Source organism: Haemorhous mexicanus, chromosome 17 (assembly GCF_027477595.1).
Source record: "Haemorhous mexicanus isolate bHaeMex1 chromosome 17, bHaeMex1.pri, whole genome shotgun sequence".
Classification (NCBI taxonomy): Eukaryota; Metazoa; Chordata; class Aves; order Passeriformes; family Fringillidae; genus Haemorhous; species Haemorhous mexicanus.
Window position 1 is genome coordinate 15,030,234 of NC_082357.1, and position 21,277 is coordinate 15,051,510.

Consider the following 21,277-nt stretch of genomic DNA (forward strand, 5'->3'; position numbering starts at 1 on the left):
AAGGGTTTTGCAGAATCCCTTTCACCCACTGCTCCAGCGCTGCCTTCAGAGCCCCCCAGATGCTGCTGGTGGCTTCTCGGAGGGGCTTTTTGGGGGATTTGATGGAGGGAAACAGCAGCAAATCAAAGGAGGCAAAGTCAACCTCAGGGAGTTCTCCTGCGAGGTTGCCGCCCGTGCAGGGCTTTGTGGTTGTGGTGGCTCTGGTTTGGCTCTGGGCAGGCTCACCTGAGCTCCTGCAGGTTCACCCGAGCTCCTGCAGGATCACCCGAGCTCCTGCAGGATCGCCTCAGCTCCTGCAGGTTCACCCGAGCTCCTGCAGGATCACCTCAGCTCCTGCAGGATCACCTCAGCTCCTGCAGGTTCACCCGAGCTCCTGCAGGATCCCCTGAGCTCCTGCAGGCTCACCTGAGCTCCTGCAGGCTCACCTGAGCTCCTGCAGGATCACCCGAGCTCCTGCAGGCTCACCCGAGCTCCTACAGGATCACATGAGCTCCTGCAGGATCACCTGAGCTCCTACAGGATCACTTCAGCTCCTGCAGGATCACCCGAGCTCCTACAGGTTCACCTGAGCTCCTGCAGGATCCCCTGAGCTCCTACAGGTTCACCCGAGCTCCTGCAGGATCCCCTGAGCTCCTACAGGATCACATGAGCTCCTGCAGGATCACCTGAGCTCCTACAGGATCACCTCAGCTCCTGCAGGATCACCCGAGCTCCTGGGGCCACCTCAGAGCCCCTCTGTGCAGGAGGCAGCAGGCAGGTGGGGTTTGCTCACCTGGATCGTGGCAGGATCCTGGAGTGGTTTGGGGTGGAAAGGTCCCTCGTGGGCAGGGACACCTCCTGCTGTCCCAGGTTACTCCAAGCTCCATCCAGCCTGGCCTTGGACACTCAGAGCGTTCTCAGGAGGGTGTGGAGGTGCCAGGCTTGGAGCTGAACAGGGCTGGGAAGGGATGGGCAAGGTGCAGAGCAGAGCAGAGCCAGCTGAGGAGCACAGAGCTGTCCTTCCCTGGCTAAGGAATTGTAAACCATGGCGTGGTTTGGTTGGAACAGACCTTAAAGCCCATCCTGCCCTGGGCAGGGACAGCTCCCACCATCCCAGATTGCTCCCAGCCCATCCAGCCTGTCCTCAAACCCTTCCAGCCTTGGAGCATCCTGTTACTCATCTCTTCTCATGGAAGGAGCAGAGGAACCTGAATTCAGGGAGGTTGGTGGGAACATCAGGTGCAGCTCTGGTTCTCCCCTTTGGCTTGCTGCTGTCACAGCCGTTAGCAGAGGCTGTACCTGTGTCACCTGTTCCCTGTGGGACATTCCCTGCAGGACAGAAAACCTGGGATCCAGCTCATCCTTCCTGCAGCACGGACCTTGATCCATCAGCAGGGAGGGTCTGAGGCCCTGGGGCTCTGAGGGGGTTTTAGAGCCCCAGCTGAAGTTGGTCTCGTTGGGTTCCTCAGATTTAAGTTCTCCAGGAGCCTCTTCCAGCCCTGCCCTAAAATCCTGAAATGGTTTTATTTTTAGATGTCACCTTGGGAAGCTCCTTCCTCTCCCACACACTGGGGTCTAAATTTGTCTCAGAATACCCTGGTGAGGGTTTGGCTTGCACAGAGATGGTGAAACCACTTTTCCTGTGGGTAGCAGAGGTGGGAAGTGCACAGAGCTGGGATTTTCCCTGGAAGCTTCCCTTATTTATAGCAGGAGCCAAATGAAAATCTAGAATTTAGTTGGGAACTCTGGGTGGGTTTCTGCCCATCTTTTGTACAGCAAAGACACAGAAAGGTCTCTAAATTGTCTCTAAATTTATAACGTGGGTGCCCCATTCCCCACCCTTCCCTCTGGAGCTGGGATCAATAGGGAATTTTGCAGACATAGCTTGAGTCACCAAGCTTTTGCTCAGCTTCCCGTGCTATTGGCCTGTCTGTACCATTTTTTTCAGAATTAATTTTGGGCTGAAAAAGTCTCAAAGAAGTGCTTTGTTCCTCCTTGACACTCACTCCAGGGAAAAAAGAAAAAAAAGGAAAAAAAGAAAAAAAGAGGAGAAAAAGAAAAAAAAAAAGCCGTGGAAAATCTGACATCTGCATTGTAGAGAAAAATCAATAGATAGGGAGGAATATAATTATCCCCCACTCCTGAAGGAATTTTTCAGATATTTTTTGGAACAGTGACTCATATGGGCTTAGGGCTTGAATGACATTTTAATTATTCTGGCTTCTTTTTGCTTTGAATCACCCAAGTACAGCAGGCTGGAAGGGGCACAGTTGGGCACAGCCATCCCAGGGAGATGAAAGGGCAGGATTTGGTGGTGGAGCTGAGCTCTTCCCTCCCCTCAGGTGGGGGCTGGATCCCCCCTGGATCTCTGGTGGATCCCCCTGGATTCTGTGAATATGGGAACCCTTCCCCTGCTTTGGGAATGTTTTGTTCCATGTTCCAGAGCAGGGCTGGTGTGAGGGCAAAGTGATTAAAGCCAGGAATTTTATTATCCACCAATAAAGTAAATCTTAAAAAAAAAAAAAATCCTAAATGTAATTTTCCTGGCCCTGTGAGAAATGCTGCTGGATTTAATTCCCCTAAATTAATTAGGGGGGTTTGGAGTTTGGGGTTTTCCAGGTCTAAGCAGGTGCTGCATCTCCATCCTGCCCCCTCAGCCCTGCCCTGCAGGGAGCAAACCTGGCAGGGGAGGAGGAATTGAGCCCATATTTCATTCTGGAGCTTAATTCAATCCAGAGGCAACATTTTCTACTCCTCCTGCTGTAAATTCCTGTGACAAGGACCTCAAGTTCCCCCTTCCCAGGCCAGGAGCTCTCATTATCCCAAGGAGTGCCACCAGTGCCCGACCCCGTGTCCCTGCAGCAGTGGGAATTTAATCATCCTGGATTCAGAGCAAGGCCACAGAGGTGAAAGGGCCTCTGCTGGTTCACTTGGCCACCTGGTTGCTTGCCTTGGGCTCAGATTTAATTTGTATTCCTGAAAACTTCCCGATTTCCGGCAGCCCCCGCGATGGGCAGAGCTGCCGTGGGGTGCTTGCTGCTCAGAGATCTTTTCCAGCCTTGGCAGCTCCAGGATTCTGGGATTCTCCTCCTTTCCTGCCTCTTCTCAGCAGAGCTGAAGCCTCAGCACAAAGAGATTTTTCTGTGCATGTTTCTTGGTCCTAATCCTTGGGAAAACTGGAAAACTCAGGTGCCAGTGTGGGAGTGAAGTGGCCTCGAAGACAGCTCAGGGTAAAGCTGACTTGAAGCCCCTTAATTATGAGAGTGGGAGGTTTTTATGCTGCAAAACATCTTTGATAGGAAGACTTTCCTGTTTGAAAGCTTTCTAGTAAACAAAAAGGGATGAACTGCCTGAGTGAGTCATTGCAGGGAAAATCAGGATTTTCAGAGCGCTGCTTTTCCCCATCCTCGTTTTAATTGGAGTTTTAATTATCCCTGCTGGATAATAGAGCTTGATAACAGCCCTGGCAAGGGAGGAGGGAAGGTCATCAAGATAACTGTCCTGTTGTAATATTCCAGCATTCCTGCACAGAGCTTCCTCAGTGTGTGCTGGCCCTGCCAGGGCTGGAGCTGCAGCACATCCTGGGAGATGCTATCACCAGATCCTGTAATTTTAGAAAAGCTTGGAGGGCAGGACAGCCTGGGGAGGGGAGGATGGAGTGGCTGCTGACAGTGAGGGTGTCTTGTCCCTGCTCCAGAGGGACAGAGGGGGTGTACTGAGCAAATCCCTGGAGACAAAACTGCTTTGCCATCCCTGAAATCCTGGGTGAGGTCACTTTGCATCCCTTTTCTGCCAGGCAGGAGTTCATAAACTGCTGTGCCCTGTGCTCTCAGCTGTCAGACAGATATACAGCCCTGGTAACTGCATGTTCCTGGGTATTTCCAAGGTCTGGACAGTTCTGGAGGGTCTTTAACTGGAATTTTGAGTTTCTTTTGAGCTGCAAACATGTTAAACTTTATTTAATGCTGCAAGTGAAGATTTGTTTTAGCGTGAGCAGGGAGGTTGGAGCAGAGAGCCACTGTGGTCTCTTCCAACCTGTTCCAGTTCTGGGAATTTAGATGGAATTCATAAAGGCTGGAGTCTCCTCCCCTGAGCTCAGATTTTAACCCTGGAAGGTCACTGATCCCTTCCCTGCTGCAAATGCCAGGAAGCCTCAGGATGCTCCCTGAAACTCCCGGGGTTTTTCTCCTGGGGAGGGCAGGACCATCACAATCAGGGCCATGTCAGAGGTGGGCAAATTCCCCCTAATTGTATGCAGATGACAGAGCTGCCTCAGCCTTTTGACTAGTGAAGCTTTCCTCAATTTGGGATATTGTGATCCTAATCAGGGACCTCTCCCGGACATCAAAGCCGGGCCTGATTGCTCGGCTTCCTGCTCCAGCCCATCCCTGCCCAGGTGTCTTTCCTGCTCTGGCCGACTGATTCCTTTCTGCTCTTCATCTCTGAGGAAAGAAATTCAATCCCAATATCGCTGCCAGCCCTGGAATGGGCCCAGTGGTTTGGAAATGTCCCCTCTCGTTGTTCTGAGGTCCCAGGGCAGGGGATACCTGCTGGCCCAGCCTCTAACCTGAGGTGGGGCAGAGCTGTCAGCAGCACAGCCAGCTGTGTTTGGGGCTGGCAGCTTCCTTCCCCTGCCCCTCTTTTGTTCCTCTAATGATTTTAATTGCACCTCTGTGTCCAGCTCCGTGTCCCCACCTGGCTCTGTGTCCCTGTCCCTGCTCCGTGTCCCCATCCCCAGCTCTGTGGCTCTGCTCCCTTTTCCACAGGCAGCAGAGGTGGCTTTGCCCGAGGGAAACAGTTGGGTTTGGGAGTTAAAACTGTGAATCTTGCTGGGTTTTGTCTGTTATCCCAGGAACAGAGCCTGCTTTTTCCTATTGCTGCTTCCCAGGGATGCTGGAAGTGATGCCAGAAGCCCTGGGCTGCTCAGACCTGAGCAAAGGCTCAGCTGTGGCTGAGGCTTCTTCCTGGAAGGGGAATTTGGCATATTCCACCAGGATTTATGTCGGATTTTCAGTAACCAGGCAGTGGAATGAGTCAGATCCATTGTGTTCCCTTGGGAACAGCAACTGGACCCGGGCTGTGGATATACCATGGGTCTCATTCAACCCCTGCAGTTTAACCACGGAAGTTGGCACCTTGGGACACAAAACAAAGTAAAATAAAATAATTGTGACAGTATTTTTGCCCTTTTTTCCCTCAGGGGCTGATTAAAATCCGAGGAGATCGCTGCTGGAGAGAGTTAACTTGCATGGATTATCACTATGAGGTGAGTGAAGAACATGCAAAAACCTCATTTCTGTTGTCTGCTTTTCTTTTGTAAAATAATTTCCCCCAACCTTTCCTCTCCTGCCAGGCAGCTCTCCATGTTTTCCCTCTTCATCCCAGCCTCTGGCACTCAGGCCATGTCCCTGTGCCAGCTGGGTGATGCTGTTTTTCCCAACCACAATCCTAACAAACCAATTTCTCTCCTTCCCTCCCCTTCCCCATTGTGGATCCAGGAGCAAACCTGAGATTTTCTGAGAACTTCCACTGTAAATCTGCTGCAGGGCAGGGAAAGGAGAAAAGAGAAAGGAGAAAAGAGAAAGGAGAAAAGAGAAAGGAGGTTTTTGTGGTGCTGTTCCTGCTTACACCCCCAAAAAGTGGCCACTTGACAGAATCAGAGCATCCCTGTGCTCTCCAACATGCAGAGCAGATCCTTGGCAGTTCAGAACTCCATGGATTTATCTTCTTGACATCTGTTGCAGTGATTATGTTGCATTTTGATTATAAATTGGGGGTTTTTGCTGGCTCTGGGTTTGTCTCCTTTCTGGTTCCAGAGGCAAAGTGGGCTCCCCTTCTCTCCTCACCTCTAGTTTTGCATTTGAGTTTTATGTAAATGGTGGTAAAAAGGAAAATGCTGCATCCAGTGATGTTCCCAGGGTGAGAAGCTCTGGGTTGGTGAAGGCAATGTCCTGAAGGAATATTCCCTTCCCTGGATTCACCTCACAGCCACTGCAAGTTGTAATGTCTCTGCCCTGCAATCTGTGGCCATCCAATATTTGGGAATACAAGTCTGAGGAAGAGGAGCTGGGAGGGGGCTCAGCCTGGAGAAAAGGGGGATCAGGGGGAATTTCTGGCTCTGCACAGCTCCTGACAGGAGGGGACAGCCAGGGGGGTCAGGCTCTGCTCCAGGGAACAGGGACAGGAGCAGAGGGAACGGCCTCAGGCTGGGCCAGGGCAGGTTTAGATTGGATATTTAGGGAAAATCCCTTCCCTGAAAGGGTGGTGAGGCACTGGAAGAGCTGCCCAGGGCAGTGGTGGAGTCCCCATCCCTGGAGGTGACCAAAACCCACCTGGATGTGGCACTTGAGGACATGGTGATGAGCATGGCTGGTGTTGCTGTTGTTGATGATCTCAGAGGGCTTTTCCAACTTTAACAATTCCATGACTTTGTGAATAAGATTTTGGAGGTCCAAAAAGCTCCTGTTTGCCTTCTCAGCTTTAAATCTCCTTTTCTGTGTTGCTCTCATTTACTTTCACTGGGGTTTCCCCTCACTGTGGGGCTGGACCTGTCCAAAAGCTGCTGCTCCTTGGCTCTCACACAGCACCAAGGATCCAACTCCATCCCCAGCAAAACCTGGGATGGAAAACCCCCTCATTGCTGTCGTTCTGATCCTGAGCACGGGGGTGGCTGCAGTAAATTTCCCCTTTTCCAGGCACCTGGCAGCACTTGGGGAAAATGCAGCTCTGAGCCAGCCCTGGCCGGCTCCAGCGCTGACCCCAGCCCACAACAATCAGCCCCAATAATCCCAAATCAATCCCAGCATCAGTCCTGGAGCCCAGAGGGATAATTGAGGCCATTCCTGTCAGATCCATAAGGCAGGATCCCCAGCCTGGGCAAGTAATTGGGACCAGGGGCAGCGGGCAGATCTCGTTATCAATATCAATTATTTTAATCCCCACAAAAGAGGCTGTGAGAAAAGGAAAATGAAAGAGGCCAAACTTTGTCCACCAGCAATAATGGAACAAAAATACCTAAAGGCTGGGATTCACCTGCTGATTCCAGCCAGAGGGAGGGAGAAAAGGGGGCAGCTGAAGAGGGAGGGAGGGAGCTGGGAATCTGCTCGTAATTAGGATGATAAAAGTGGGGATTGGAGCAGGCTGGGGATGGATTTGGGCCAGATGGGTTGTGCTGAGATGTATGTTGGCCACCCCAGCTCTCCTGCTCCAGCACGAGCTGCATCCAAGATCTACAGGGGCTCCTGTGCCAAGAGAATGAATGGAAACACATGGCCTCCATCCCTGCCTGGACTATTTATTTGTAGTAGGACCTGCAGCTCTGCCCATGGAAAAGAACATTTCCACTTTTGTCAGGAGTTGTGGCTGGGACAGTCCAGTGGTGTTATGGTTAATTGGGTCATTTTCCCTTCCTCCTTCTCTTCTGGTGTGCAGGCCTTCATCCCAGCCTTGCTGGGGCTCTCTGTGTCATTTGGAGAGGGGAACGGCATGCTTGGCACAGGAGAGGGATTTTCCTACCAGCCTGACCCTCCTGGGTCCCTCAGGAGGAGATGGGCTCCAGGAATTCTGGATTCTCTCTGTGGGAGAGAATTCAGGCTCTGCTGGAGCTGGAGAAGACTTTGCTGAGCACCAGGCACAGCTTTGGCACCTGGAAACTGCCTGGGGATTCGTGGTGCCTGTGGGTGCCTGGAGCCCCAAACTCTAATCCCAGCCTGCCAAGACTCCACAAACAGGGAATTTCACCTCCTTCTCCCTGGATTTCTGTGCTCTCCAGGCCAGGGGCTCCAAGGTGAGCACCTGGAGTGGCTGTGGGATGGGATCCCAGTCCCTGTGGTGTCCTGGAGCTTCATGTGTCCACATCACCTCATCCAGATGGACACACCTGGGTGGCATCTGGCAGGAGAAGTCCTGGAACCTGCCATCCATGGGTTTATTTATCCCTTTTTGGGGTTGCTGCTGTCTCACTGTGGTTACAGGGCTCTTTGCCCTGCCAGAAATGCCAGGAAAAGGGAATTTTCCCTGGGTGGGAGCTGTTCCTGCTGCAGCTGCTGCAGGGAGAAGCTGCTCAGGGTCTCAGGTCTGCTTGGCATCAGGATTATTCAGATTTGTCTGCTGTGGACAGTGGGCTTGACAGATCCACGAGCCAGGATTGCAGGCTGGAGCTGGAATTCTGCTTCCACTGGAGCCTCTGGCATGGATCCCACAGGGACTGGGACCTCCATCCCACCTGCCCGGGGAGGCAGAGGCAGCCTCAGGTCCCTGCCTGTGCAAGGGGGGACATGGCTGAGCGTGTCCCCCTGTCCCTGCCTGCCCCACGGGGATCATTCCCAGAGCCCAGCAGCTCTGGGAAAACCTGCCTTGGGAGGTTCTGAGCCACTCCAGGCCATTTCTGAGCTCCAGGACATCTCCCAGGTGGGCTGGAACAGCTTTCCAGCCCCTCTTAGGAGACAGCAGCTCTGAGCCAGGACTGGGATGGGGATGGGGGAGCACCCACTCCCTCACCATTGCCTTTTCCAGGCTTTATCTGGGAGTGCAGCAGGGCAAATCCCCAGGCTGGAAAATCCCACAGCCCTGCAGAGCTCCCTGTGCCCAGATCTCCCAGCACGGAGCAGCTCTGGTGGCACAGGACACCAAACATGGACATTTCTGACCCCAGCCACTCCAGAAGGAGCCTCTGGATGCTGGTGGAGGTTTTGGCAGAGCAGTTCAGATAACCAGAGGGGTTTTGGGGTGGGCAGGTCCTGCATGCTCTGGTCTCTCCTGTCCCAGCAGGGAGGTGCTCGGGGTGGGATGCAATCCACTGATGCGTTTTTCCTGCTGGCTGCCAAACTGCTGCTGCTGCTGTTTAATTCCAGACAGATATCTTGGGAAATTCAGCCACCAACTGGTGGGAACAGCTGTGGGAGCAGCTGCTGGGGCAGGAGCCCTGCTGGGCACCAAATCCAGGCCGAGCTGCTGGACACAGCCATGGGTCCCTCCTGGGGGACCTCGCTGACCTGGCCGAGGAAAGAGGGACATGGAGGGGCTGAGGGAGCTGGGAAAGGGGCTCAGCCTGGAGAAAAGGGGGATCAGGGGGAATTTCTGGCTCTGCCCAACTCCTGACAGGAGGGGACAGCCAGGGGGGTCGGGCTCTGCTCCCAGGAACAGGGACAGGAGCAGAGGGAACGGTCTCAGGCTGGGCCAGGGCAGGTTTAGATTGGATATTTAGGGAAAATCCCTTCCCTAAAAAGGTGGTGAGGCACTGGAAGAGCTGCCCAGGGCAGTGGTGGAGTCCCCATCCCTGGAGGTGACCAAAACCCACCTGGATGTGGCACTTGAGGACATGGGCCACTGGTGACTCTGGTGCTGCTGGGAATGGTTGGACTTGATTTCTTTAAAGACTTGATTTCCTTTTCCACCTGAATTGATTTTCTGAGGCAAAGGGATCAAGGGAAAGCAAAACTAAACCCCGCTCCTGGAGCAACAAATCTTGGTCAAAGTTGGAAGTGAGATCCAGGATTTGCTTCCCTGCAGGAGCTCGGGATGGGTTGTTCCCCACAAAGCAGCAAAGTCTGGAGGATTTCACTGTACTCTGCTGAATCCCAGCCCATTTCAGCTCCAAAAGTGCCACTGCTGCTTTGCTCTGCCCCCGAGACCCTGCACAGCCACAGAGGCCACTCCTGACGGGACAAATTGTCCCTAATTGCGGTGGAAGTGCTGTTCCCGAGCAGGGGCTGTCAGGCAGAGCTCCAGCCCCAGCTCCTGAGCAGCTCTGGATGAAGCACAATGGCTTTTGTGCCTAATTAGGCCTTGCTGACTGATAGCTGTGCTGATAAGGGCGATAAGGAAGCTCAAACTGCTCCTTAACTGCCTCTTCATTCCTTTCCTCCCTCCTCTCCCCTGGATTAGACCTCGTTAAGCTTTTCATCCAGCTTTTTCCGAGCCATTATGAAACGAAAAGTAAATAATATTTAGCAATCTGTTGGGATGAATCAGAAAATGAGCTGCTTTTATGAGCCCGGATGGCTCAGGGTGGGCTTCGTTCCAACAGTTTGCATGGCTGGAAGGGAAAATGTTCCTAGCAGGGAAAGCAGGTGCTCAGATTTCGTGCTGAAAATTCTAAAGTTGCAAATTCAGACGAGGGAAGTGGTGCTGAATTAAACAGAAAACAATAATTATTAAAGGAAGTCACCGTGTGAATAATTTTGGGGATCTTTTTGTTGTTAACATTAATAATTATATTTAAAAATATTTTTGGAGCATCCTAAGTTTACAGTGCTTGGACCTGTGCCAGGGCCTCAGCACCCTCTCAGGGAAGGATTCCTTCCTACATTTAATTAAATGCAGAATAATTTGTGTCTCTGCCCCTTCCTTCATGCAGGGTGTGAACTTGGAGGCTTTTGCTGGTGGATTTTGCTGGTTCCAGCTCAGGGCTGTGTCTGAGTCTGGCACAAGAGGCAGCCTGGATGTGGGGAGATTTCCCAGATTTCCCCAAAAGGGATTTGAAGGGTTTGTGGAGGTCCAGCAGGGCTCAGGGTGAGCTGGACACGTGGCTGTGAGCTCAGGGCCCCTTCTGAGAACTGACCATGGAATTTGGGACCTGGAACAGGAGATCTCATCCTCTGGAAGCTGTTTCCATGAAAACAGGAGGGGGATGAGCTGTGCCCCATCTCTGCCCTCGTGGGACAGCTCTGTGCAGGAACCAAAGCTGCTGTTGATGAGTTCTGGGTAAGGAGGGAACAAAGTTCTGCCCCTGGGGGGCTGTAAATGCAGTTTGTTTCCATCTCCTGGGGCAAAAGCAAACTGCTCCTTGAGTCAAGGTGACTGATACCAAAGGAAGAAGGCCCTGGTGCTCAGCTGGTTTATTTCTTTCCTTCCCATTTGGTCAGAAGTTTTGAGAGCTGACCTTTCCAGAGGCAGAATTGCAAAACCTCTTGTCTTTATTCCCATGTCTCCAAGGGCTGCTTTGGGGGGATTGGAAGCTGAGGATCTGGGGCTCTCTGCTGGGTTTTGGGGAGTTCCATGAGGCTGGAGGAAGGGCCAAGGGCTGAGCTGGCCTGGGATCAAGGAAATAATGAGATCCATCGTAGGGTAAGTGCTTGGAGCAAGAATATTGGCAGATAAATGTCAGCAGGACATCAAAAGCTTATTAGGCTGTATCTGGACTTTGTATGGGGCTCTGCAAGGAGACCTTGATCTCAGAGAGCTTTCCAGATGAATCCCAGCTCTCTGACACAGATTCAAGGGATCTGTGAGTGCAGTTTGCTGGAAAGGTCTGTTACTCCCAAGGCTGGGTTGGCTCTGCTCTTCTGAAGGTGTCCATCACTTGAAAAAGGAGGGAGCAAATGCTTTAGGAGTGGGATTTGGGCCTGGCTTGGAGGATCTGCCGTGCTGGGTTTGCCCAGGTCGGGTTTGCTGGCAGAGATTCAGGGATAGCACTTCCAGCTGAGCCCTTCTGGGAAGGAGCCCTGGATTCCCAGGGTTTGGAAGTGCTGCAGAAAATGAGGGCTGAGCTCTCCGAGCCCCGAGCTCCCAGAACTGAAACCATCCTGGTGGAGCTGCAGTCTGAGGAGACAGAATGATAAATACTGACAGTGATGCCCAGTTAGGCCAGGTTTAAAAAGGGGGAAGGAATTCCGGGGCTGGTGCCCTCCGAGGATGTGCCAGAAGGACAAGGGTGATTTACAGCACTGGCCTGAGGCAGAACAAAAGCAGATTTCTGCAGGGATATTTTATTCCAAGCAGAGCAGGCAGGGAAGCAGCTTTGCAGAGGCAGGTCCTGGTGGGAGCAGGGCTTTGCTGGCAGGCAGGGCTGGAGCAGGATCTGCCTCGTGTTCCCCGAGCACCGAAGGTGGCACACGGGTGGGAGGGGGAGTCCCAACAGCCCCAAATCAGCATCAGCTCTGTGTCCAGGGAGACCAGGATCCTGGCAGGGAATTCAGGAGAAAGGGGGAGGAGTGTCTGGTCAGAGAATTATCAGAATAAAAGGTGGAGCTTCAAATCAGCGTCAGAAAACAGCCCCAGCTTGTCTGGGTTGAGGGAGCCACGGCCTGCTGGAGGAGATGGGGTGGAGGCAGTGCTGAGGGAGAAATTCCCAAAGGAGAATCCTGCAGGAACTTCTGCATGGACTGCCAGGACACAGGGAATGGCTGCCCACTGCCAGAGGTAGATGGGTATTGGGAAGGAATTCCTGGCTGGGAGGGTCAGGAGGGGCTGGGATGGAATTCCCTGAGAAGCTGTGGCTGCTCCTGGATACTTGGAAGTGTCCCAGGCCAGGCTGGAGCAGCCTGGGACAGTGGAAGGTGTCCCTGCCATGGCAGGGGTGGCATTGGAGGAGCTTCAAGGTCCCTTCCAGCCCAAACTATTCCAGAATTCCAAGTAAATTCTAAGTTCCAGTGATGATCCCACCCAGACACGGCTTCCACGGGCAGTGGAGCACCAGGATTGGGGCAGGATTTCATTTCTCTCTTTGCTGCACTTCAGATCTGCTGTTCTCTCTGTGATTCTTCACCCAAAGCATCTATGTTTGCTCAAAAACACCTTCTGGGCTCCCCCCTTTGCCCCTGGAGCAGGTGGGTGACACCTGCCCCCGGTTCCCTCAGTTTTCCACCATTCCCAGCAATGCCAGGATGAACCAGAGAAGGTTTCATGGACATTTCCCCCCAGGGATCTCTGTGTGCTGAGGGTTTGGGGTGTGGGATCAGCAGCAGAGCTGTCACTCACCCTGCGTTGGGAATATGCCAATCCCCTTTCCAGCAGTAACACAATTCCTCTTCCTGGATTCTTTGCTGTTTTTCTTACGGATTTGTTTTAAGCCTGGGGAAAGCTTCCTGTACACCTATTGGATTTCATCTCTTCCTCACACTCTCCCACTGTTCCCAACTCGTTTACAGACCACCCAGGACCCTCCTCACTTCCCTTAAATATTCCCTTTTCCTCCCCCCTCCGTGCATTTGGCCTGATTCAATCCTAATCAGATTAATCCTCACAGCAGCCCCTCCACCAGCTCTGCCCCTGCAGTGGCTCCTGTCCTCCCTGGGCTCCTGCAGGGGCAGGAATGTTGGATCCCATCACATCCCTGAGCTCCCAGGCCTGTGGGGAATAGTGCACTGCTCCAGGGCCCAGGAGGTTTGGCAGCTCAGAAGATAACACAGGCAAGGCTCTGGTAATTATTTAAATTGTGGATTTCTGAGCCTGTTAATGGGGTGTTTTAAGAAATGCACAAAGAGAAGGAAGGTGACAAATTTTGCTGCTTTCTGGAAGGCAGAAACGAGAGGGGGAAGTGGCAGAAGAGCATTTTCCAGTCTGTAGAAGTAACATGGAATGGTTTGGGTTGGAAGGGACCTTAAAGCCCATTCAGTTCAAACCCCTTCCATCATCCCAGGCTGCTCCAGCCTGGCCTTGGACACTTCCAGGGATCCAGGGGCAGCCACAGCTGCTCTGGGAATCTGGGATCTCCCCACCCTCTCAGGGAAGGTCTTTTTACCAGGTCTGGTTTCCCTCATGCTTTAGGGAACAGAAGGGCCCTGGGGCTTCCCTGGGTGTTGTCGGCAGCTCCTCGATGTCTGCAAAGGTGTCTTGGTCCTCATCCTCCAGTCTGGGGCCTTGGGACCTCCAGACCCTGCCCAGAGCCCTCATCCCAATGGATCCACCTCTGGATTCTCCCAAGGAGAACCTCTGGATCCACCTCTGGATTCTCCCGAGGAGAACCTCTGGATCCACCTCTGGACTCTCCCAAGGAGAACCTCTGGATCCACCTCTGGATTCTCCTGAGGAGAACCTCTGGATCCACCTCTGGATTCTCCCAAGGAGAACCTCTGGATCCACCTCTGGACTCTCCCAAGGAGAACCTCTGGATCCACCTCTGGATTCTCCCAAGGAGAACCTCTGGATCCACCTCTGGATTCTCCCAAGGAGAACCTCTGGATCCACCTCTGGATTCTCCCAAGGAGAACCTCTGGATCCACCTCTGGATTCTCCCAATGGTCAGAACTAATCCCACATTATTTAATGTGCCTCTCATCCTTCCTGACACATTAAATAATCTCTTTCCTGGTCTCCTCCTCAGCAGGTGCAGTTGAAGGAGACTTGTTTTTCCCATCCATTCCCACCTTTCTCAGTGTTTGTAGGGAATTTTTCCCCGTTCCAGGCCCCTTGCCTCAGTTCTGCTGGAAGAGCTGCATTCCCAGTGGTGGATGGGGGTGCACATCCCTCCTTTTTGGGATTTTCTTTTGGGAATAAATGTAATGACCAATCCCAGTTCTCTGGGTAACATTCCTGGCACAGGTTCCAGAGAAGCTGTGGCTGCCCCATCCCTGGAAGTGCCCGAGGCCAGGCTGGAGCTTGGAACAGCCTGGGATAGTGGAGGGTGTTGGGGTTGGAACTGGATGGGTTTAAGGCCCCTTCCAGCCCAAACCATTCCATGATATTATTTTTTGTCATGCACCAAAGGTTTTAAGCTCAGCTGGAATTTTTATTCCCCCAGAATTAAACAGGACCTGGCCAGGAGAAAATCCCACCGTGGGCAGAACTTTAAAAATAGCTGAGCCCTTCCCTTTATTTGCATGGCTCCAATTTCCAGGTGGTTTCTGCCATACAATTCCCATATCTCTCCATAGAATTCCCTGTGGTTTCAGCCTCTCCATGGTGGACACAGATTGACTGGAAGTGCAGCTCACAGGTTGTGCCACTGCAGTGACCAGCTCAGATGGCCCGAGCCAATTCCCAGGCACGTTTCCCGCCTTCCCAGAGATCAGGAAGAATTCCACTTATTTCTCCAGTTTTTTTCCATCTTCTGAGTACTCCAGCTCTCCAGCTCTCACAGCAAGCCCTTGTAGCTCTGGAAAAAGAACAATCCAGGGTCGGGGGGTGCAGGAACGAGTTAATTTGAAGTCTCTGCCGTGGTGTTTTGCTCCAAAGTCGTGTGCGCCAAACTGACCTTTAATCTTGGAATATAAATCACTTTCCAGTCCTATTATTTCTAAAATCCTACAGGCTTGCGAATGCACAAAAGAAGCCTTTGTCTCTTATTAATTTAATTTATAGGTTAAAGTTTCAAATCAGTGGCAAGCACAAGCTGATTTACTGTGCACTGCAGGAATTGCTGCTCTGGGAAGCGCAGCGATTGCTCCGCTGCCTCCGAACGGGGCTGTGTAATTAGGAGCTTCTGTAATTAGATATAATGGCAGATAATTTGCTTATCGTTTTTGGAATGCATTCTCCAGAAAAGATGGGAGGGGATCTCAGGGTGGATTAGCTCTTTCAATCCTAAAAACTCCCCAGATCAGTAAAATCATGTGTGGAGCCGTCCTGGATGATGTCATTTGTGCTGCAACAAAACCCAGCCACTCTGGGGATAAAATTCACATAAAAGCAGGAGGGAGCCTCTTCCCACCAGTTTAAAACAGGACACCCTTTCCTGTTTGTTTTGGTTTTTGGTGGTTTTTTTTGTTTAAATTTGGAATCTTTAATTATTTTGAATCTATGAAATCCCTTTGTGGAGTCACTTGGTTTCTCTTCCCAGCCTTAGGAGCATTCCCATTTTCAGACCCTGTTCTTCCACTTCCTGGGATTTCTAGCTATGGAATTTTATAAGCAAGTTTTCTAGTCTGCCTCCAAATAGCTCAAGACAAAGAAATTAAACTTTTTCCTAGCCCTGCTGTCATTCCCCATTCCAGGGGAAAATCTTTGACTCCTCCAAGCTCTCTCCAGAGGCTTTTCCCTCTCGACCAATTTACACGGAAAATAGGGATTGTGACTGGCTGCCCTTGCCAAGATCATGGAAACATCTGTATTAAAAATGGCATTTCTCTTCCTCCTGCCCAGGAATTCACTGATCTGTGTTTTCCAAGGATCAGATCCTTCCTGTTCCTTCTCAGTCTCAGTGGAAGGGCTTTTCTGGCCTCAGCATAACCAGGACCCGTGACAGGATCGTGTCCAGTTAGCCCAGGACAAGACTGGAGCACGGGCTGGGCAGGGTCTGCAGTCCATCCATGGATTTGTGGGTTCTGGGATGAGGTGAGGGAGTGCCCACCTTTCCCCAGAGCTGCCCTGGGCCCTGCTGGGGTTTCCATTCAGCTGCTGAGGGCAGGGAATTAAAGCTTGGTGGGCCAAGCAAGGGACCTGGAATTAAAGCCTGGTGGGACTTGGTGGGAGCAGAATTCCTTATCCCAGAACCAGTGAGTTCCATGAGCTCCCCTTCCCTGAGAAAGGAGAGCTCCTGGGGTCCTGCTGCTCTTTCTGCTTTTCTCCCAGGGCAATATTCCACACTGCTGGAGAGTTGGGACCAAAATCCCTTCTCCACCCCTCTTCTCCCTCAGGAATATTTCTGCTTTTATAACGTGAGGGTGTCAGGCCACCCCTGCTCATGCAGAGGAGAGAGTGGGGAGTCCTCAACCAGCAACTGCTGGAGCTCCTAAAGGTCACAATGAGGTCACCCCAAAGCTTCTCCTCTCCAGGTGGACAATCCCAGATCTCCTAGCAGAGCTGCTCCATCCCTCTGATCATCCTGGAGCCTCCTCTGCACTGGCTCCAGCAGCTCCAGGTCCTTCCCCGTGCAGCTGGGGTCTCACCTGAGCAGGGCAGAGGGGTAAAACCCCCTTCCTGATCAGTGTCACCTGCTGAAGGAGCAGCAGTGTCCCCACGGAGGTGGCCCTGCTCCACATGGGATCCCTCAGGGCTGGTAAATCCTTAGGGCAGGAGTTGCCACGAGCAGTTTGGGAGCAGCCCACAATGGAAATCATGGGATGTGTTATCCTTGGCCCCGAGGCAAAGAGGGGAATATTTTAATTCCAGGAGTTAATTACAATTTGAGCAGCCCGTGGGAGCTTGGCAGGTGATGTGAGACCCCGTCCTGCTCTGATCTCAGCTGAGGGATTGGGAACAGCAGCACAGATGTGGGAATCCAACAGCAGCAGGAATGGCCTGGGAATGTTTCTGGGCTCTTTGTGTTGCTCTTTAATGATTTTTAGTGTAGGTGCCACACTTTTAAGTTGCTAAAAATCATCACAAAGGGTTTTTCCAGCAGCTCCAGCAGGAGTTCCCCGTGGGCAGGGGGCAGGGTGGATCCTGAGCTCTCCAGGTGCCTTCCCTCCCCTCTCCCTCAGCACTTGTGTTGGTAAACAGAGCTGATGGACGCTTCCCTCCCTTTGAGCAGTGAACCTGAACTCCCTGAGTGCACAGGGGAGCCAAGGGGAGCTCCAGGAACTCTCTGCAGGCACAGCCATCAAAGGCAGGACTCAGAGCCAGTCAAACCTGACTTTCCTCATTAAACTTTGGGTTTGTGCTGCAGACAGGAACTGGATTTGGGACTTCAGAGATTAAAGTTCAGGTGCTGGTGCCTCTCCAGACTCCTGCACCCCACAGGCAGGGACACCTTCCCCTGCCCCAGGCTGCTCCCAGCCCTGTCCAGCCTGGCCCTGGGCACTGCCAGGGATCCAGGGGCAGCCCCAGCTGCTCTGGGCACCCCTGTCAGGGCCTGCCCACCCTTCCAGCCAGGAACTCCTGCCCAATATCCCATCCAGCCCTGCCCTCTGGAAGTCTAAACCCATTTATCCCTGGCTTTGCCCTGTTTGGTGTCTGTATTTGTATCCTGTAGGAATTTTTGGTTCTCGCTCTCCTTCCAAGCTGGAAGAGCTGGAGTGACCAGGGGAGAGGGATTTCCTTCCCTCCTGGCTCAGCACTATCTCCCGTTTATCCTCCAGGGATGAATCCAGGTGTCCTGTCCTGTGCTCCTGCCAGGCTGCAGCATCTCCCTCCCAGAGCCCTTTTTTGGGCAGGAATCCAGGATTTTAGTGGGATTGCCTCACCATCAGCATGGAGTGGTTTAACTGCCAGTCAGGATGTTCCTCACTTCTCCTGGCTGTCTGATGTTTCCTCTCCCCCAGGATTTATCTGTCACACTGGGCTGGGGGTTTCTGGGGGAACCTTCTGGAATTCCTGGCTGTTCCTCTGGCACTGTGGTTCCATATGCACCCTGGAGTGAAGGGAAAGTTCCCTTCAGGATAGGACAGGATGGGTACCCACTCTCCTCTGTGGAGGAACAAAGGGCTGCCCGTGCCATGGATAAAGGCTGGGAGGTGATGCTCAGACAGGGGAATTTTGGGGTGCATTTGGGGATCCATTTCAAGTTTTAGGGGTGTGTGAACAGCAGTAAGAACATTGCAATAGAACAGCACACAGACTCTCCTGAAATACTGGAAATGCAGGGAAAAATGGGATGGTAAATCCCAGGAATCTGGCTGCAGTGTGTTTGCAGGGAGCCAGTGGGGTCAGGGGGGCACTGCTGCCCTGGGGCTGGGCCAGGGCCTGGCAGCAGCTCTGCCCCTGCTCCAGAGCCTGCGTGGATTCTCCACTTCCATGGAATCCCTCACTGCTGAGCTTCCCTCACTTCTCTGTACCAGACTCAGGATTTTCTTGTGCTGCTGTTAAATGTGGTGACCAAAACAGGGTGAAATCCCTCTGGTTTCTAATTCAAATTCAATCATTCAGCCAGATCCTCATGGAGAACTTTGGGTTTGCCTTTCCCTGAGTTGTCCCAGGAGCTGCTTGGCACATCCAGGAGCCTTTTATTGCATTTTTGGCCTCACTCCCTGCAATGATGGAGCCAGTCCCTGTGGTTTTTGTGGCAGGAGAGCCCTTTGTAGGCTGTGCTGTGACATTCCCAGACTAAACCCCTGTTTATCCATACTCTGATGTATTTCCCTGGAGATTTCTGGTCCACCTCCTTTTTTAGGGCCTGCTGGAGATTCCAGGCAGGAATTTTTGTAGTGGATGAAAAGATTTAAGTTTGTTTCTCCTGCTGTAACAGAAGAGGTGCCTTTGATCCCAAAAAACAGAATTGATTTTTTTAGATCTCCTCCTTCTCTTACTCTGGTCCTTCCTTCATCCTTGGATCTCGTTGCCACTTCCCAAGTCCTGATTTCCTGAAGATGATCCCCACTTTTCCAGCTGGCAGATTCGAGCCCAAGGTGATGCCAGACCTTGGGTTTCTGTCCTGCAGTCTGTGCCATGGCTTGGGAAAGGGGAATAAGGAAAATCAAATCCCAGGAGCTGGGTTTGGGTGTGGAACCAGGAGTTTCCACAATGCCTGATGTGGTCATGAAGGTGCCAGCCCGTGGGAATATTGGATTTTTATCCAAGTATTTGACTTTTAGCCAAAATTTGCTCTCCTAAAAGCATCTTGGGAAGAATTCCTTGCTGGGAATTTTCTTCATCCCAGTCCTGAGCATGCCCTGGGTATGTCAGAGTTACAGGTGTCAGTGGGCAGTAATTAACTCATCAGTTAATATTCCACATTTTTTATGGTTTTGTGGCTTTGGAGAGCCCAAAACCATTAAAAATTAGAAACCACCCAGAGCTCCTGGATTCCTGATTTTTGTCATTGTAACCCATTAGGAAAACTTGCTGCAGGATTTGCTTTACCTGGTGAAAGAATTTATTGTAGAAGATATTGAGAGCTTTGTCCTGTTTGGTTCACAGATTTCATGGGATAAATCACATCCATGTTCCAGGACCACGGATGTGGGGCTGTGACAGCAGCTGGTTTTGATAAACTCCAAAATGTCCCTCTTGAGTAAAAGAAACACAGATTTCACCAGGCAATTCCACATCAGCCTTTTCATTCCCTTCTCTTCCCTCCAAGCTCGAATTTGATTTTATTGCTTGAGATTTAGCAGAAATTTAATACTTTATCTCCCTGTGAACCATCCCTCCCAGGCCCAGCATTCCTCTGGCTGGATTTGGGGTTCCAAGCACGGCTGATGTTTTGCCAAATTGAAGTTGCTCCGTGCCCGAGTGTCAGGATGGTTTAAACTTTTGAAGTTTGCCCAAAAATGTGCTTTATGTTGAGTCGTCTGGCAGGAGAGGCCTCTCCTTCTCCATTTTTCGTTTAAAGCAGCTTTTGGAGAGCCCAAAAACATCAGGAGTTGCTCCTCTCCCCAAATTCCAGGCCGGGCTTGCAGCAGGATCTGCTCATTCCTTGGGGATCCAAGGCTTATCTTGATGGGAGTAAAAGAATTCCGAGGCTCTTTGTGGTTCCCAGCTGAGCACTCCCTCTGCTCCACAGTGGGGCTGGGGTATTCCCCCTTTTCCAGGGACAGGAATTCCATCTGCAGCTCTGGTGTCATGAGCCCTCCCGTGTGGCAGAGCTGTGACAGTCCAGCACAGGGTGTTCATGGATGTTGGTGCACTAAATCTCAGGGTGGTGGGGTTAAAACCAAATCTGTGCTGCTGGAGAGGGAAAACCTGGCCCAGGTGGGAGGGGACAGGGCTTGGAGGGGGTGTGGGGTGGCTGAAACCCCAGGAATGCTGAGGTGCCAGTGGAAGCATGGTGGGGCAAGGATGTTGATGTGGGATGAGGAGGAGGAGGAGGATGCAGAGCTGGAGGAACCAGGAATTTCAGCTGTCCTGGCTTTGGCAGAGTGTGTCCCCAAGGGAGAGAGGGCTGGAAGGTGTTGGGGCTGTCAGAGCCTTCAGGAGCTGCCCCAGCAGCTCCTCCTGGGTGGGACCAGATCCCAGAGGATCCTTGATGCCTGGAGAGGCTGCCTGGACCAGAGGCTGGACAGAGTTAAAGGATAAAATACAGATTTATTAAAAGGCCCCAAAGGATACACCTGGGGCAGTGTAAGGGCCTGGCTGTGGCTACACCCAGGATGGACAATGGGTCAGGAGTTGTCACACTTTGATCAGTTTTGGTCCATTTCCATATTGGGGCTCATTGTCCAGTTCCAGCTCAGGTTCTGCAGTCTCACCCTCCCAGACTGCTCTCCTCCATTCCCTGCTGTTTGCACTTTTTGGGCCTGGAGCTCAGCAGTGTCCTTGGTTCTGGGGCTGGAAAAGGATTGTTCTGTGTGCCTGAGCCGTGAGGAGAACTTGCTGACAATTTATATGGAGTTCAGAGTTCTGTCCCAGTGCAGGGAATTCCCAAGAATCTGGGAAACAGGAGAGCTCAAACTGAAGGCATCAGAGCTGCTCCTGCAGAGCCCCTGGCTTAGGCTGGCTCTGGGAAAGCCATCCCAGCCCTGGAGCATCCCAAACCTTCCCTCTGGGACATGGAAAGGCCTCTGCTGGCTTTTGTAGAGCTAAACCAGGGATTTGTGGAAAACTGGCTGCTTCTTTGGAGGCTTCGTGTTGGTCCTCTCCTTGGAAAGATCTTCTGGATTGCAGGAGTTGGTTTGTGAGAGGCAAACTCTGCTCCGGCAGCTGTCAAACCATGAATTCATTTTATATTATCCAACATGCTTCATCCTGCTCTTTTAGCCACCACCCCACGGAGTTCCCCCCTGGATGTAAAAGCTGTGGACACAAACTCTTGCCTTTAGGG

At 52.1% G+C, this 21,277-nt stretch overlaps 1 protein-coding gene across 1 annotated transcript in view; it reads left to right on the top strand.

The window, feature by feature from the left end:
- LMF1 (lipase maturation factor 1) overlaps positions 1 to 21,277 on the top strand; it is a 142,735-nt gene that overhangs the window by 48,259 nt on the left and 73,199 nt on the right. Inside the window, exon 5 of the mRNA XM_059861986.1 lies at positions 5,180 to 5,245. Coding sequence (XP_059717969.1) covers positions 5,180 to 5,245 — 66 coding nt within the window. The remainder of the gene's footprint in view (positions 1 to 5,179; positions 5,246 to 21,277) is intronic.